We start from the raw sequence: 16,774 nt of genomic DNA on the forward strand, positions 1-16,774 counted from the left end.
TTACTTGCTCTGTTGAGAAGGAATTTTTTCTTTGATGCTGCTCAGGACAATAAAGTTAAACAGGCGTGAGTATTAACAATGAGGACGAGATCAGACCTGAAAATCACTCAAATGTCCACACACATTTAAAAAGGCATGAAAATTGGCCACAGGAGTTGAGTTATTCAAGGGAGGCGGGCTTCATTAGGAGGTTGGGAATATTCTGGTGCTCAGAGCAGAAAAAGGGTGTGGATCATTGGGAAGTTACTGAGGAGAAAGATGATGTTCTCACAGATCCAAACATGCTGAAAAGAATATTTTCTGTTAGAAGAATTGATGTTTTGAGAAAGTTGTTGGGCTACAAGCAAAACACAAAAATATAAAACCTGAATAAGGAAACCAGTCCTGTCATGGGAAAAATCTCAAATCCAGGAAAAAGGGGAATTATTGTGCAACAACATTTTGGTCAAAAAACTAGGAAATAGGAAAAGTTTGGGGAAGGGAAGGACAATTTCTGAGACGCCGGGAAGTGAAGTGGGCTGAAGATGGGAACCACAAAAAAGCGAGCAGATACCCACCTATTAACGATCAAATCGACACGTTCTCTGACTTTAATGTGGCTGTGAGAGAAGGGCGGCAGAGAAAACATGGCAGCGGGTCACAGAAAAGAAGCAGCTCAGCCGAGCATTCAGCAGCAAAACAATAGGAAAACCCACAACAATAAACCACACAACCAAGCCCTCAGACTGGGACACGACAAATGATGAGCACAGCGGTCATAATGGACCGTTAGGGGAAAATAGGAAGAAAAATAGGGCTAATGGCTTCGACACAAGCTCCATTTAACATGCATTTATCTGTATGTTAGAGTAACTGGATTATCTGGAATAATCGTTTGCTTTTTTAATAGTTTCCAGCTTCCAATAAGCCACGGGGTGATATATTTTAAACATAGGAAGTAACAGTGAAATATCACAGTCAGCAAGGCTATTTGGTTATACACAGAAGGACAAAATAGAAGAAAAAAGTACAAATATTTTATTCCAGTCATGTTTTAAAAGAACTACAAATAAGCAGAGATATTGTTCTCTATAATATCATTGTGTAAAGTGAGCTTGATTCAGAGTTTTCCAACTCAGTGATGAACCCTTTTTCAGTCAGAAATTAGGCAAATTAGGGGATGGATACCATTACCCTGAAATGTAATAACAGAAAAAAAGCAAAATATAAATTCATAAGCCAATCATATTCTGATTTGTAGCCAGAGGAAACACCAGTATGCCTTCCTCACCAGTCCAAGGTATTCTAGAGCCATGATTCTCAAACTATGGTACAAGTACCAATGGTGCTACCAGATCTGCTGTTGGTGGACGAGAGTTTGGTGTTAACCATCTATGAGGTAAATTAATTGTTATAAGGACCAACAGCCAAAATGATGAGCCCAAAAATGACGGCACAAACTCAGAAACTTGTGAAAATTGTTGTGGTGCTTCCTATTTACTGTAGCTCTACAGTCAAGACGTGGATCTAGAAATGACCTCAAACCCTTTTTAATCACGTTCCAGTTACAGTAGTGGGATTTCCTGACTGATGCTCAGTGACATGCTAACTACTATTAGCAAAGCAAGCTATTTTTCACCATAAACACTATAACAACTTGTTCTCTAAAGAAGGTTGGATAGTACCATACTGTATATGTGAAAGATCTGATGAGATGCAACTCATCACAGGTGGAAATAAACTTTTCCTTCTGGGACCAAGTCATCGTTTTGAAAGTAAGTCTCAAGTTTTTCAACCCAAGTCTCAACTCAAGTCCCACGTAGAGACATTTAAGTCTTAGGTCAATCCAAAGTCACGGCTTCTTGAGTCGTAGTCCTAAACTTTTAATTTCGAGTCTAAAACAAGTCATTTGGCCAAATATGTAATTTATTCAGAGTAATAATGTTTATGAGACTTTTAAATGATTTTAAAATGTGTTTTAGTTTGCTAGAACAACCAGCAACAGGAAGTGGTACAAAATCATCTCAAAATCAGTGCTGGTGTTACTTTTACAGTAGATTTTAGCCAAAACAAAGAAAACATCCAGTTAATTTAGAAAATAATGAGCAAACAGTTTCTTAACAAACCTTCAACAGATTTTTATAAAATAAAAAATATTTCTATGTCAACCAACTGCAACAGAACAAACCTGCTTTAACAAGATTATATGAGCAACATTAGATTATTAGAATAACAACTCACTGTATAGAAATTAATTATGTGATCATGATCATTTTATAAGGGATGATTATGGTGCTGTTTTCTGCCAGCTTGGATGCACTATCTTTGTCAGTGGTTGAGATGTTGAGATTCTGAAATTTTACTAAAAACCAGTTGGAAATGAATAAATCTAACTTTATCTGATTCAAGAAATGTGTAATATGTTAAATAATGTAAACAAGCAATTTGCATCTTACATATTTGCATGTAGAAAACTAAATTATAAAAAAATAAGTTAAACTATTTTTCGCATGAAAGTGTCATCAAACCTAAACTGCAACAATGAAGCATTGCAGGTATTGTACTTGTGCATATTAATTAAATATGTATAACTAAATAATAAAGACAATGAACACATTTTCTGTGGGTGACCACCTGCTTGACATGAAGGGGAGGAGGGGATATTAAAACATATATTTTATTTATTATTGCTTTTCTGAGAAAAAAACCTTTCCTTTACTTCTGCGTAGACATCGCAGTTGCTCTCTATCTTAGAGGATTTTGCGCTGTATCCGTCCCCCAACACAATGGCCACACATTTATGGCAGTTCTGGCATCCCGTACTTTACGTCACTATAGCCTCTGGCAGCGCTCGCGTCCCTTTCTCCAGGCTTGCAGAATAAGACTGAGACTGTTGATTCTTTCTAAATTTATAATCTTACTGAAAGTACTTCAACATTATGGTGCAGAGTTCTGCTACATAGTAGCCTACCTGTTGTTTGGATGATGCTGCACATCTTTTTAGAATAAATTAGAATGTGCTTTATTGTCTCTCAGTGAAGAAACTCGGGTGTACCAGCAGCAAAGTGACAGGCAAGCTGAAGCATACAGATTCACACAAAGGTATAATATAAAAACAGAAAGTAAGAATAAGAAACTGTACAGTAAGGGCAAATTTACGGCATAAGAAAAAAACTGTGCAGCTGAGTTTAAAAACTTTAAAAATGTACATAATGTGCATGTGCACTCACCGGCCACTTTATTAGGTACACCTGTCCAACTGGTCAAGACAATCTGCTGCAGTTCAAACCAAGCATCAGAATGGGGAAGAAAGGTGATTTAAGTGACTTTGAAAGTGACATGGTTGTTGGTGCCAGACGGGCTGGTCTGAGTATTTCAGAAACTGCTGATCAACTGGGATTTTCACACACCACCATCTATAGAGTTTACAGAGAATGGTCCGAAAAAGAAAAAATATCCAGTGAGTGGCAGTTCTGTGGGCGCAAATGCCTTGTTGATGCCAGAGGTCAGAGGAGAATGGCCAGACTGGTTCGAGCTGATAGAAAGGCAACAGTAACTCAAATAACCACTCGTTACAACCAAGGCATGCAGAAGAGCATCTCTGAATACACAACACGTCGAACCTTGAGGCGGATGGGCTACAGCAGCACAAGACCACACTGGGTGCCACTCCTGTCAGCTAAGAACAGGAAACTGAGGCAACAATTCACACAGGCTCACCAAAATTGAACAATAGAAGATTAGAAAAACTTTGCCTGGTCTGATGAGTCTCGACTTCTGCTGCGACATTCGGATGGTAAGGTCAGAATTTGGCATCAACAACATGAAAGCATGGATCCATCCTGCCTTGTATCAACAGTTCAGCCTGGAGTTGGTGGTGTAATGATGTGTGAGATATTTTCTTGGCACACTTTGGGCCCCTTAGTACCAACTGAGCATCCTGTCAATGCCACAGCCTACGTGAGTATTGTTACTGACCATGTCCATCCCTTTATGACCACAGTGTATCCATCTCCTGATGGTTACTTCCAGCAGGATAACATGAATGTTTCCAGTACCTTGTTGACTTTATGCCACGAAGGATTAAGGGAGTTCTGAAGGAAAAAGGGGGTCCAACACGGTACTAGCAAGGCGTGCCGAATAAAGTGGCTGGTGAGTGTATATTTGTGCATAAAACAATAGACTATGTACAAGAAATAGAAAAACTGCAAAGAAAAACAGCAGGGATGCAAAAATCTTTTTTTGCTGCAATAGTGGCATTTATTTTTCCTGAATGGGAACTGACAGGAAATGGAGTAGAGAGAGGGGGAAGACACCCGGCAAACATCAAGGGGCCGAGACTTGAACCCATGACAGCCACATTGAGGACCAAGGCCTCTCCACCTAACTCCTGTGCCATGGCCGTGCCCGGGATGTAAACACTTATTGACTTTTCATCTTAATCCCTGTCAGAATCTTTGCTGTCTTTGTAGGATGCAGAAGAAAAGCAGGTAAACAGCACAGTAGATGCTTGTTGTAGCAACACGAGGAGGAAATATTCTCAAACGCCGGGTCGCTTGCTGGATCGTTGTATGCCTGGTGCTTTTGCTTTGTAATGCACCTTTTGGTTTAGGATATAGTATTTTTAAGTCAAAGGAAGTTTGACTTATAACCAATTAGTGTAAAAGTCCAAGTCAAGTCCAAAGTATTTTATGAAATCATGAAGTCGAGTCTAAAGTCAATAATTTGTGACTCAAGTCACATGACTCGAGTCCACACCTCTAGCTTTCCCAGATTGGCAATGTCTTACAAATGGGCAATATAAACTAAATTTCACTGCGTTAAATAACAACAACGCCCAAATTCAGTTGTATTAAACAAATACGTTATAGCACCAAAGGGACCTGAAATACAAGTATTGTTCATTCTATTTTCTCTTTCCAAACTAATCCAGAACTGCAAAATAGTTTTTAATAAATAATTTTTTTGCAGCACTAGTGGTTTGAGAGTTGACTTGTGTGGGCAGAGAAGGCCCAACAGTGACCGGCGCAGTTCATACCTGTTAGATATAAAGTCACCACAGAACCTCCCAGGACCAAAGTTTATAAGCAACCCATATGATATTTAGCCATATTAACATGAACAAAATAAACAAAAAAATTACACCTTGACTTTGACTCGAAATTGTAAGAGTCTCACCTGTAGATGGTGCTTTCTTCTTTGGCTATAACGGCCTGGAGATCAGTGAGCTGGAGAAATGGTTCGTGGAAATAGTGCAGGTGGAGAATACACACCAGCAGGAAGGAGGTAGGAATAAAGATCCTGGTGAACAGCATGGCCAACGAAAACCGCCGCAGACCCAAGTCCTCCAACCTGTAACAGATTTGAAATAACAAAAGCAAAAGTGGAGATTTGAGGTTCCATGTGGAGTAAAACTTTCTATTTTTAATATTCCTATCGCAAAAAGAGAATCAACTATCAAATTATGGTACCAAGCTACAACAGATCATAATAATAATGTAACATGAGCATTACACATTTCTACAATAGAATGAAATGAGAAGACTTTTCCTGAATTTCCTCATTTATGTGCATAGCTGATGAAAAAAATGAATTAAAGACCTAATTACTCCTGGTTTATTAATCGATTTCCTGTAGTTTCAAAAGTTTCATTCTTACAATCTTTCAATTAGGTAAATTATTCACATAATTACATAAACTGTTTATACTACATGTGTTTTATTAAACTTTCCCTGAATTATGTTGCTTCAGACCTGCAGACCTTAATGTTCTGTTCTTATGCCTATCAATAAAAAACTAGATCATCTGACCAACCAGTTAATGTCACGTCTACTCAGTAGATTTCCAAAAACCATACAGCATAAAAAATATCCACTACTTCTCTACAGCCTCATTTTTAAGAGTAGACAAATCAACGCTCTGCTGCTGACGACAGCTGCTAACAGCAATTTTAAATGGATAAACCCTGATGGAAAAAAACACATGAAAATCACCTGTAATCACATGTGAAAACATGTGGTCATATGGGAAAATCAGATTACTACAAAAAACATAGGTGGAAATAGCAAAAGGGGTTACATGTGAAAAATTGTGTTTTACATGCAGAATACTTTCCTACATTTTATTACATGATTTAATTTGCACATATGAAACAGACAACGGAAAAAGATTACACATCTGGATTGTTTTCCCAAATTTGTTCCACATGTTACTCTGAATCCCATTTACATGTTAGTTTTGCCATGTGAAACACAAATTGGAAATAATTTTATGTGTAGTGGGTTTTCCCCAATTTCATATTGAAATGCACAATATAATTACTACATGTGAAACCAATGTGTGAAAGTATTTCACATGTGGGTTTTTTTCCCCTACATGTTTCACATGTTACTGTGTGATACATTTTTTGTGAAAAATATAGAGGGAAAAGATTTCACACACTGAAGGTTTTACTGTACAATATAATTTCAAATGTGAAAAGTTTGCCCAGATGTGTTTCACATGATACTATACCATATCATTTCTACATGTGAAACTATTCCATACGAGGAATGTTTTCCCACATGCTTCACATGGTACTACTACATCCATATGTAAAACATACACTGAAACCCTTTTTATGTTTCACATTTTACTACACTATATAATTTAAACATATGAAAACATTTCAAATGTGAAACCATGTATATGTGAAATGTTTTCCCACATGTTACAACATGATATATTTTCCACCCGTGAAGGACATGTGGGAAAAGATCTTACATGTGGAAGGTTTTCACATGTGTTTCACATGTTACTATGCAAAATAATTTTAAAATGAAACGTATGTGAAAACTTTTCACATGTTGAAGTTTTTCCCACTTTTCACATGGGTCTCTTGTATAGTTGAAGAGTAATAATCCAATGATTGAAGCCAATCTTGCGGCATTTACAAAGTTTTATCAAAGGTCATTAAAAAGTATGAATTGTCTAGGTGTCACAGATGCTTCTTTGTATAGTGGGGATTGCCTCATGTTATCGTTACCCTGAGGTTGCCTGAGTTTGATTCCAGCTTCCACTATGTGTCAAAGCGTCCTTGAGCAAGTAGCCAACTGATCTGCATGCCAGTGTATGGATGTGTGTGATCTCTGAGTGGCATGGGAAGGGTCATGGGAATCATTTTTTCCCTTCAACTTCACATGGGCATCAGTAATCCTTTGAGTTTCTAATGGGCAGCACATATATACCATACTGGTTTCCAATTTGAATTTAAATGTGTTTCACACAAAATGTTCCAAAACCACATTTCCCTATGTGCAAAAAATGTGTTTTACACATGTGATCAAAATGTTTCCATGTGACTATGCCTGTTACAATTATGTGTTTTTCTAGTATGGACAGTTTCCTGAACTGCAGGAAAAATGTTGGCAAAGAAAACACAGGGCTTCAGGTAAATCAGTGGTATGATGAGTTAAACTGTTTGTGCATATCCAGCTGTCTCTGTTTGGGAAGGGAAATTAGAGCTGAGTCTGCATCCTGCATCTCCGATCAGTCATTACTTACTTATCATCAGTCACATTCAGCGCTCCTTTCCAGAACTTTTCGGAACCATCAAACTGGAATGTGTAGACGATGGTGAGGACCAGCATGGTGTACATCACCACAGTCATCCAGAAGTACTTCAGGATCCTTCTCCACCACTGATAGTGCACCTGCAGGCACCAGGAATCATTTCAAAGACTGTACATTTACAAAAATCAACAGGTTTTAAATTAAAACAAAGCAGAAGATAAATTTTAAACAGGACCCTTACCTTCTACAAATATTAAGGAAAATTTTAATTTTCTGGAGATTTTCACAGATATGTTAGATCAGAGTATCACTGAAATTTACATCAGTATGTCATTGGAGGGATAAACTAAGCATTAAATGCATAAATGCTACTCAATGTCACTCAAAATTCAGTATTTGCTAAAATAATGAACCTCTGACTTATGATTTCTATGGGTTCTGTAATTTTATGACATCAATCTTTAGAGAACAGGGCAGCCATTCCTACTATTGTGTTGAATGAATGAGTGTCGCTCATGTTGGCCTGCAAATACATGGCTGCACATCAGCCCAAACACACCACTCCAACAGTGAGACATGGTGGTGGCAGCATCATGATGTGGGGATGCTTTTCTTCAGCAGGGACAGGAAAGCTCACAGTTGACAGGTAGATGGATGGAGCTAAATACAGGGCATCTGTATCTTCCTTGAAGAAAATATTTTAGAGGGTGCAAAACACATGAGACTGGAGCGAAGGTTCAGCTTCAAATACGGCCATAAACATTCAACCAGAGCTACAATGTTACGGTTATGGGTTAGACTGCCCAAGCTTTAAATCCAATTGAGAATCTGTGGCTTGAAAATTGATGTTCACCGATGCTCTCCATCGAATCAAAGTTTGTATAAAAATGTCAGTCTTCAGGTGTTTAAAGGTGGTAGAGAAACATACTCTGTGAAGCCAGCTGACATTCGTTTGAGGATGGACAACTTACTAAAAAGGTGACCAAAACTAAAAATGTAGTCCTTAAAATCTATGTTTATGTCACAGTTTCTAACTCTTTCAACCCTTTTGCACCTGCCACACACCCAGGTTAAAATATCCTCTACCACTCATTTCTGGTTGCATCTCAGTGATTATACAACAAAGTTAGACACAGAAACCAGCGTTTGATAGCTGAATGTCTCATCTTTACATTCAGTCTTCTTCCTCTGCACCAGTTCCTTCGCAAACAGTTTTACAAGCCTGTGAATCTGCCTTACCATTTCTGTGGATGTAATTAGAGGAGTGAGATGTCCGTTAAAATATTTGTGCTCGGTACATCAGTAATTGCACTTCAGGAAGCATATATATTTATCGTGTGTGTATAAATAAAAGAATTTGGCGAATGTGAGTATTTGTGCACACAAACTTCCTGTTCCCTCAATGGAAAGCAAGGAGCTCTGAAGAAAATTACCCTGTTTTTAGTTTTCTTTTTGATCTAAACCAAAAAAATAACCTCTGTTAACATAAAGCTGAGAGTCTGCTGATAACTGTGATAACATAAATGATGTAGGTACCTGGTAGAGGGCCACGCAGGAAAGTAACATCATCATGTAGATGATCTTGTACATGACGATTGTTCCTTCAAAGCTGACGATGAAAAACATCCCACCACAGATGTAGATCCAGTATTTGACCAGAACACCCATCACCAAGCTGCCGAGAACATGCATGAGGTCCTGCTCCCCTCCATCCTCTGGGTCCTCCTCATCTACAAAAGTGAAAAATATGAGCATACACTCATCAGCGGGCGTTCATTTGAAAAATAAAACCTACACATTCCTGGATCAAGCCTACTTTTTAAGATAACACAGCAGTGGTAACTTGTCTATTTTGGTTTTTATCCCTTACTTTTGCAGGTAAGCAGCTGCAAAAGTATTTGAACCTGCTGATCCATTTTCAAACCAAATTAAAGATCCTTTAGCAGTTTGTTTCCGTCTAGTTGCCACAAACTAACCATCTTACATAGTAGGACATTGATGTTAACAAAATATGAGCATAAGGGTTACCCTTCTTCTTCTGTTCATCCACAAAGACATCTGAGAGACCTGCACTGTCTTCTTTTTGTTTCTCTTGTCTCTCGGTTAGCGTTTGTCTCAGCAGCAACCAGAACGTCACCAGGCACATCATCTGGACACAATAAAATGGTTACACTGAGACAAGAAGAGAAAAGGAGTACGAACTGATAAATTTATTGCAGTTCACATCAATCAGATGTAGTCAATCAGAGCCGAGTGTGGAACATGTTGATAGTCAGACCCGTTATAGTAAAGGACAAACACACATGCATGGTTTATTAAAGCAGAAGTATGGGGAAAAAGAAAAAAACACAAATTCTGGGAAATCTCTAAATCCTTAGAGCTCTTCCAAAACATTTTACAATACAATTGTGTCTTGTTTTACAATAACAACAAGAAAAAAACATTACTCCTGATTCATTTTAGCTTCCAAACCTTGGATGAAAGCGAGTGGAATGGGTTATTCTTCTTGACAAAGAATCCTGCCACTGGTGGCATATTCTCAAAACTCCAAATGTACTGCAGCACTATCACCAGATTGCCGTAGGCCACCATGAAGGGGGACGACAGCATGGCGTAACGCCTCCGGTCCCTCACCATCCACAGCACGCAGGACCACATGAGGAAGACGAACGTCAGCCAGCTGACATACGTGATGCTCCACGCCTGCAGAGGACCAATTGTAGAGATCTATTAGTTTGAATGCCAGCTGTAGAGTCATTGATACAGCGTATACCACTTTCTAAATTCATTGATTCTTCTAAAGTGCTCCACTCCCATGTTCATACAGGACATTAGTTTATCGTCTTTTATTTTGGCAATTAGGCAAGGCACCTTTACCAGTATTAAGGTATCTTAGGTTTTTAAAAATGCTAGGTTTGATAAAGGTTTTTCATTACACTATTTATGGGATTAGAAGTCCTTTTAATGAGCTAAAAGAAAGTGCTGTTGCTGTGCACTGCCAGCCGGTTAGCTGAAGGAAAGCTGCAGACTTGCTAGACGCCCCAGTAATTAACTAGTTAATATTGACCCGTTCGCTTTCCAGTGTGAAAAACAGAACAGCAAAAAGGTATAATAGTCTGTGCAATAAAAAAGATTACTTGAAAATTAAATTACCTTTACATATAAATATAAAGGTGACTGGCAGCTTTAGGTACCTGCAAAATTTGTCGAAGCAAATGAACAGTGTCATTTTGCCAGATTTCACAGGTCAACTAGCAACACAAGAAACATTCTCAGCAAGCTTTATTCTAAGGGAAGAGTTGCAGATTTATTCAGAATAATGCTAGCAGAGTTTTGGTCACATTTAAGACATTTTAAATTGTCGTTCAAAATACTGCAGCTTATAAGGGTAAAATATAACTATTAAGTATAAATAAGTTATACCAAAAGAATAGATTTTCATCATACCCGTTTAATTGACAAAGAAGACCAGGTTTGTATAATACTTTCTTTAAAATCAACCTTCTTCAATGAAGTGGTTGAAAAAACCACTTCATTATAAAAAAGTGTTTTTATAAAATATTGTGAAAAGTATATTTTCCTTGAGGACTTTATATTTAAAAGGTGGAGCTTTATCTCATAGACAATGGAAATATAAAAAGTTAGCGTTTGTCTTCAACACTTCATTTATTTTCTTATACTTATCCAAATCTGGAAAAACAAATTCTGTTATTTTCCATACTTGCAAAAAACGTTTGCACCTGAAAACCGGCAATATGTTACTTTTAAATGTTCCTCCACCAGGCGTCTGCAACACTCACCATCATAGCTATGAGAGCACAAATGTAGCTCTGTTTCATGATGAAATGGAAGAATTTAACCATTGCACCAACTCCTTTTCTCTTGATCTCATTCTCTTCTTCCTCGGACTCCTTCAGTGCTAAATCCTCTGGAGGCAAACTCCCTTCATACACAGACTCTTCTTTCTTCTCTGTTTGGATGATAAAAAGTTATATTTTGTCTCTGTTTTTGAAAATAGGTGATCATGTACGACAGGATAAAATAAACTAAGCTAAAAAAAAAAAAAGGTAACATTGGCTAAGATATCTTCTCTTATACAAGGTACGACATCCTGCCTTATAGGACTATAAGATAACATTTGTCTTATATATGACAAGGTAATTCAAGATGTGACAAGGCAAGCTCACAAAAGACAAGCTACAGTAAGATAGATCAGTAAAGCCTAAATAGGTTCCTCTTTTCCCTTCTGAGCCCATGAAAATCAGGACTGAGGTCTATCACTGGCTTTATTTGTACCTATGTGCTTCTACCTTCCCACCACTTTGATGCTGATACACTGAGGGCCAATAAAGGAAAATACATAATTCTGTTCTATATTCTATTCTTTATGATAAGCTTATTGACCCTGTTTTTATCATCCATTCACAATGTCCTGCCTCAGCAAAGCACTAAAAAAGAAACTAAAAACAACAAAAACTTGGGTACTGCTACCATTCCTCAAGAAGAAAACTCTTTAGCAAGCCTTTTTGCAGCTTTACTGGTTCATTTCCTGTTCAATTTACTCTTCAATTTGCTCTGCTGACCCCTTATAATCACAGGGGCAGGCTCCACTCTTTTCTTCCTGAAATCAATTGTAAGCTCTTCAGGTTTTAATGACATTTAGTGCAGCAATATGGCTGACCATACAAACAGTAAAACAACAATGCCCTGATCACAGGCCAAAACAATCTCAGTCCGAGCTAAACATGATGCCTACAGCTTTCAAATGACCTTGTAGACCCTGTGCTGGACATCAGGTGACAAACCTGAGATGTCCAATAGGTGTCAAAAATAGCCTGGGCTTGCTTTAGCAACAGGAGAAGAAACTTTTACCAAACGTCTAAATCTAAACTGGAAAATCAAGGAATTGAATATTTTTTTAAAACAGAAAATTTTAGTACAAAGAACTGGTCAGAATTCAAGTGACATGTTTTATTTTTTTTCCCGAAGACCTTCTCGTAATTTTTTAAAGGTATTGAATTCGAATTTAAATAAGATTTAACCTTTTATTAATTCAAACTAAAAGATTACAAGAAAGTCTGAGGAGTGGTTTAATCTAGAAACCATTAAATTCATCTATCACAAATCTAAAATGGAATTGTTTCCCAGCATTTTCAAATCTTACTTGGCTCACCTGTATTATCACTGAGCTTGTCCAGTTTGTACTGGGGGGTCGAGTACAGGTCCAGAGAGATCGGTCCGTTCTCAGTGGTAACGAAGTCAATAGACGTCCCGTTTGAGGTGGGCACAACCTGCAGATCAGAATCAGAACACTAAAATCAATCTCTTCAACTAAAAAACAGAAATTATGGGATTACACTACTCAGAAACACGCTGCTGCAAAGGCAAAACACAGCAACTTCAACTATGCGAGTTCATGTTAAACTTATTAGGCTGCTGTGGTTGCTCATTTTTTCAATAAACAACAGATTTATCACAATTTCTGGTCATTACTGTTAATAGTTTGTTACTATGTGTTGTCTTTGCAGGGCAATGGAAAGTTATTTTACTACTTTTCACACTGCATTACTGATCAGGTAACAGCGATCCTACTGATAAACTTACTTTGAAAAGGACTTTTTTTTGTTGATAATAAAAGTATCAATACCATTTGAAGGTTTTTACATTTTGTCGCATAAAAACTAGAACCTTTTTATGTGCCAGACAAACACACAGTAGTACATAATTGTGAAAGGTGAGAAAAATAATACATGGTTTTTAGTTTTTTTTAAGAATACAATTGAAAGTGGGGTATGTAGTTGTATTTTCCCCTGTAAGTCAATACTTTATAGAAACACCCTTTGCTGTAATTACAGCTTCAAATTCTTTGGGTTACATCTTAACCAGTTTTCTAAAGATTTCTGCACATTCGTCTTCGCAGAACAGCTCAATGGGAAGAGGATCGAGTGCAGATCTGTCAATATAAATATGCAAGTCTTGCCACAGATTCCCAGCTACATTAGGTCTATGCCAGGGGTGTCCAATGAGGACCGGGGGGGTCGTTTTAGGCCCTTGGAATGGTTTTGCGCAGCTTTCAATCTGAACTGAAGAGTGGTACAACTCTGCAAGCACAGGTGGTTGATGGAAAAGCACACATTTCATATTTTTAGGTTGAAATTTTCACTGAAAAACTACAATCTTAGAATGGAAAATGTTAGGCACAAGACAAAGTATCTGTCTTATAAAACCACATGTTTTTTTTTTAATTCTAATAGTAAGTAGGAAGACAAACATCCAGGGACTTTAAATTAGTAGCAGACTTTGGCGCACCCATTAAATAAATTTGGCTAAATACAGCAAGTGCTTTCCAAGAGAAACCCATATCCCGCACTTGTTGAAATTTTCCTTATTATGTTTAGGATATGTCTTTTACAGATTCATTTCCTGCAAAGGTCTGAATACTTTGTTCTATTACAATATTCCATGTTTAGCAATTGTTAAGCAGGTAAAAAGAAAAAAAAAACACAATAAAATAAATCTTTGTGGCCCGCGAGTACTGTTTTTGGCCCATGGTGTCAAAAGGTTTGGACACCAATGGTCTAGCTCATTCTAAAAGAGGAAAATGGCTTGTTCTAAACCCATTCTTTGTAGCTCTGGCTATCTGTGTAATTTCCTGCTGGAGCAAAGCACCCTCGCAGCATGATGTTGCCACCACCATGTGTCACAGTAGAATGCTCTTTGTTTTACTATTCCTTCTGCCACATTTAAGACATTAGGGCCAGATTTGTATCGCTCACATGTGATACTTGCCCTGTTGAGGGATTCTCACACCTGAGCTGTGGATCTTTGCAGCTCCTCAAGCGCCACCGTGGGCCTCTTGGCTGCTTCTCTGATTAATGCTCTCTCTGCTCTGCTGTCACTTTACAATTATGTGCTACTTTGTGCTATTGAATAACATTAAATCCCAATAAAATATGGAAAAGATCAAGGGTATGAGAACGTTTACAAGACTGTAGCGCTGTATGTGAGGATGCAGTCTGAAAAGCAGATTTTATTCAATCATTTTCTTTCAGAAGAACACAGAGAGGGGGAAAGATGAGATTTAAAAACACATCCAGAGCAGCCGCACCTCAGTTGTACTGATGCCATCCTGGGTGGAGAGAAGCTAGGAGGAAAAAGAGCATACAAGGCGAGGCGTGTTATCGATGAGCTGCTGTAGTAAAAAGACCGCCGTTTTCTTTACAATTGCTGATAAGCAGGAACAAAGCCCAGCTGAGCTACTCTGTAAATCCTGCCAACTGCTCATCTGTTTGTACACTAAAAGCTTCCAGACCGCTGGAGGTGGCCGCCAGGGACGGACTACAGACTTTGATACAGGAACATTGTCAGAAGGTGTGTTTCGGAGAATGGGATCAGTTGAAACACTGAAACAAACTGTATAATGAAGCCGGTGAAAATAAACAGCTTCGGTTTATCATAATACAGTAAGTTTTCTGTTTAATCTGGAAGTGCAGTTAGTCTAAAACAGTATGCATTGTTTTCATTCTTGCCTAAATCTAAAACAAGAAAAAGATTATTGGCCTTGTGAACAGCTTCTTCAATAATTAAACATAAAAATATTCCAAGGCTATTTGGATTCCTAGCACCTTTCACATTTAGATAACAAACAGGATCATGTTTTCTTAATCAAATGTCCAATAATCAATGCAGCACTGCTCATGCGTGCATTATAACCCTGACGTACTTTTTTCTCATCCGTGCCCTGGCGAGACTCCCACCACAGCTGCCTCTTCCTGTTGGCCGAGTTATTCAGTCCATTTTCACTCCACTCCTCTTCCTCACACATATCTTCATCCTTATCATCCTGAAAAAACACAGATAGGCAGTTTTGTGTTCGATGTGTCTCTTAAAGCACTGAGCTCGGGGCTGTACTACTGTAACACGCCAATACTTTCTACACTTATGAGCTCATGCTGAATGCTGGGTACAGCTGGGTCACCTTTTAAAGAGGAAATGCTGATAAGTTTTATTTTAACAGCATCTGTGGGTTTAAAGCAGTGAAACAGAAAGAAAATAAACGTGATTGAACACACTAATATATGATCAGCTGTTTAGAGCTGTTTAAAGCCAAATACAGATATCATTTCAGCTTATTTTAAATTTTCTGTTAAGTGCAATATTTAAAAATACCATTAGCATTTACAGCAAAATATAAAGTTGCTGTTTTCTATCTTTATTCTCATTTTGCTTGTTGTCAGTTTCCTTTTAATGGGTCTATCTTCTATCGGCAGTTGAAAATCTGAAAACTTGCATCATCATCAAAACATTACAGAAAACACATCAACACCCAGAATGTCCTATAAGTTAAGCACAACTTGGGATTTTAAACTGCTACCTCTGTCCAAGAACTTAAAGGACAGATTTTCTATTATAGTTCATATTTTGTTCATTTAGATGTCAAATTAAAACTAAGGTTACTCATTTCTGTCAACGTCAGTGTACCGAACCTCAAACGGGCATGGGCGGTTCTAGACAGGGGCCAACAGGGGCCCGTGCCCCTGTAGAACTGGCTCTGGCCCCTGTACTGAAAATATAATACTAAATGAATTTCTTATGATACAGAAATCGTAACTGATTGATCCCTTGGACCAATTTAATTTCTTACCTTTACAGATTTACTTTATCAATGGATAAAATTAAGGTGTTGCACTTTTAGCTTCAACCTTATTGAGACAGGATCACAGTTTTCATCCGCTAGATCAAGGGTCTGCAACCTGCAGCTCTAGAGTGGCTCTGTGGCTCACTATATGAAACGATGAAATATTACCTTATTTTCTTTGTTTCATTCTTTTGTTCTGTGCCCGCATGAAAAAACACTGGCCCCCCTGGTAAATTTGACCTAGAACCGGCACTGCAAACCAGGCCATTCCTAATTGCCACCTACTGGTGCTTAATTAGTATTTCAGTGTTTTTGTTGGATTTCAATGTCAGAAAAAACAAACAGCAGAAATTTAGCATTACAAAATACCAGAAGTGGCGAAGATGTGGCTTAAAATTTGCTCTTGTGTTCACCTATGGTTTTCTACCAATTTAGCCAGTTGGCAACAACGTGTATTGAAAGGTGAAAAATTAACAAGTTAACAAACCCTACATCCAGTTTTTTGTAGTTTTTTTGATTGGACAAAAATCTAAAAAACAAAATGTTTGTCACAAATGCCAACTTTATCACTTATGATATGGACTAGTTTTTATCTCCTAAAAATCA

The 16,774-nt window shown here is 37.9% G+C and overlaps 1 protein-coding gene across 3 annotated transcripts in view; it reads right to left on the reverse strand.

Annotated features, from left to right (window-relative positions):
- Positions 1-16,774, reverse strand: part of LOC124870041 (piezo-type mechanosensitive ion channel component 2) — a 147,850-nt gene that overhangs the window by 53,201 nt on the left and 77,875 nt on the right. For 2 of the 3 annotated variants that reach the window (XM_047368462.1, XM_047368461.1), the window contains exons 9-17: positions 15,254-15,373; positions 14,639-14,674; positions 12,704-12,821; positions 11,331-11,500; positions 10,003-10,233; positions 9,559-9,679; positions 9,067-9,260; positions 7,522-7,670; positions 5,158-5,331 (exon numbers count right to left, since the gene is read on the reverse strand). In XM_047368462.1, coding sequence (XP_047224418.1) covers positions 5,158-5,331; positions 7,522-7,670; positions 9,067-9,260; positions 9,559-9,679; positions 10,003-10,233; positions 11,331-11,500; positions 12,704-12,821; positions 14,639-14,674; positions 15,254-15,373 — 1,313 coding nt within the window. The remainder of the gene's footprint in view (positions 1-5,157; positions 5,332-7,521; positions 7,671-9,066; positions 9,261-9,558; positions 9,680-10,002; positions 10,234-11,330; positions 11,501-12,703; positions 12,822-14,638; positions 14,675-15,253; positions 15,374-16,774) is intronic. The other variant, XM_047368463.1, reaches the window with a different exon arrangement.

This window comes from Girardinichthys multiradiatus, chromosome 6, assembly GCF_021462225.1.
Source record: "Girardinichthys multiradiatus isolate DD_20200921_A chromosome 6, DD_fGirMul_XY1, whole genome shotgun sequence".
Lineage (NCBI taxonomy): Eukaryota > Metazoa > Chordata > Actinopteri > Cyprinodontiformes > Goodeidae > Girardinichthys > Girardinichthys multiradiatus.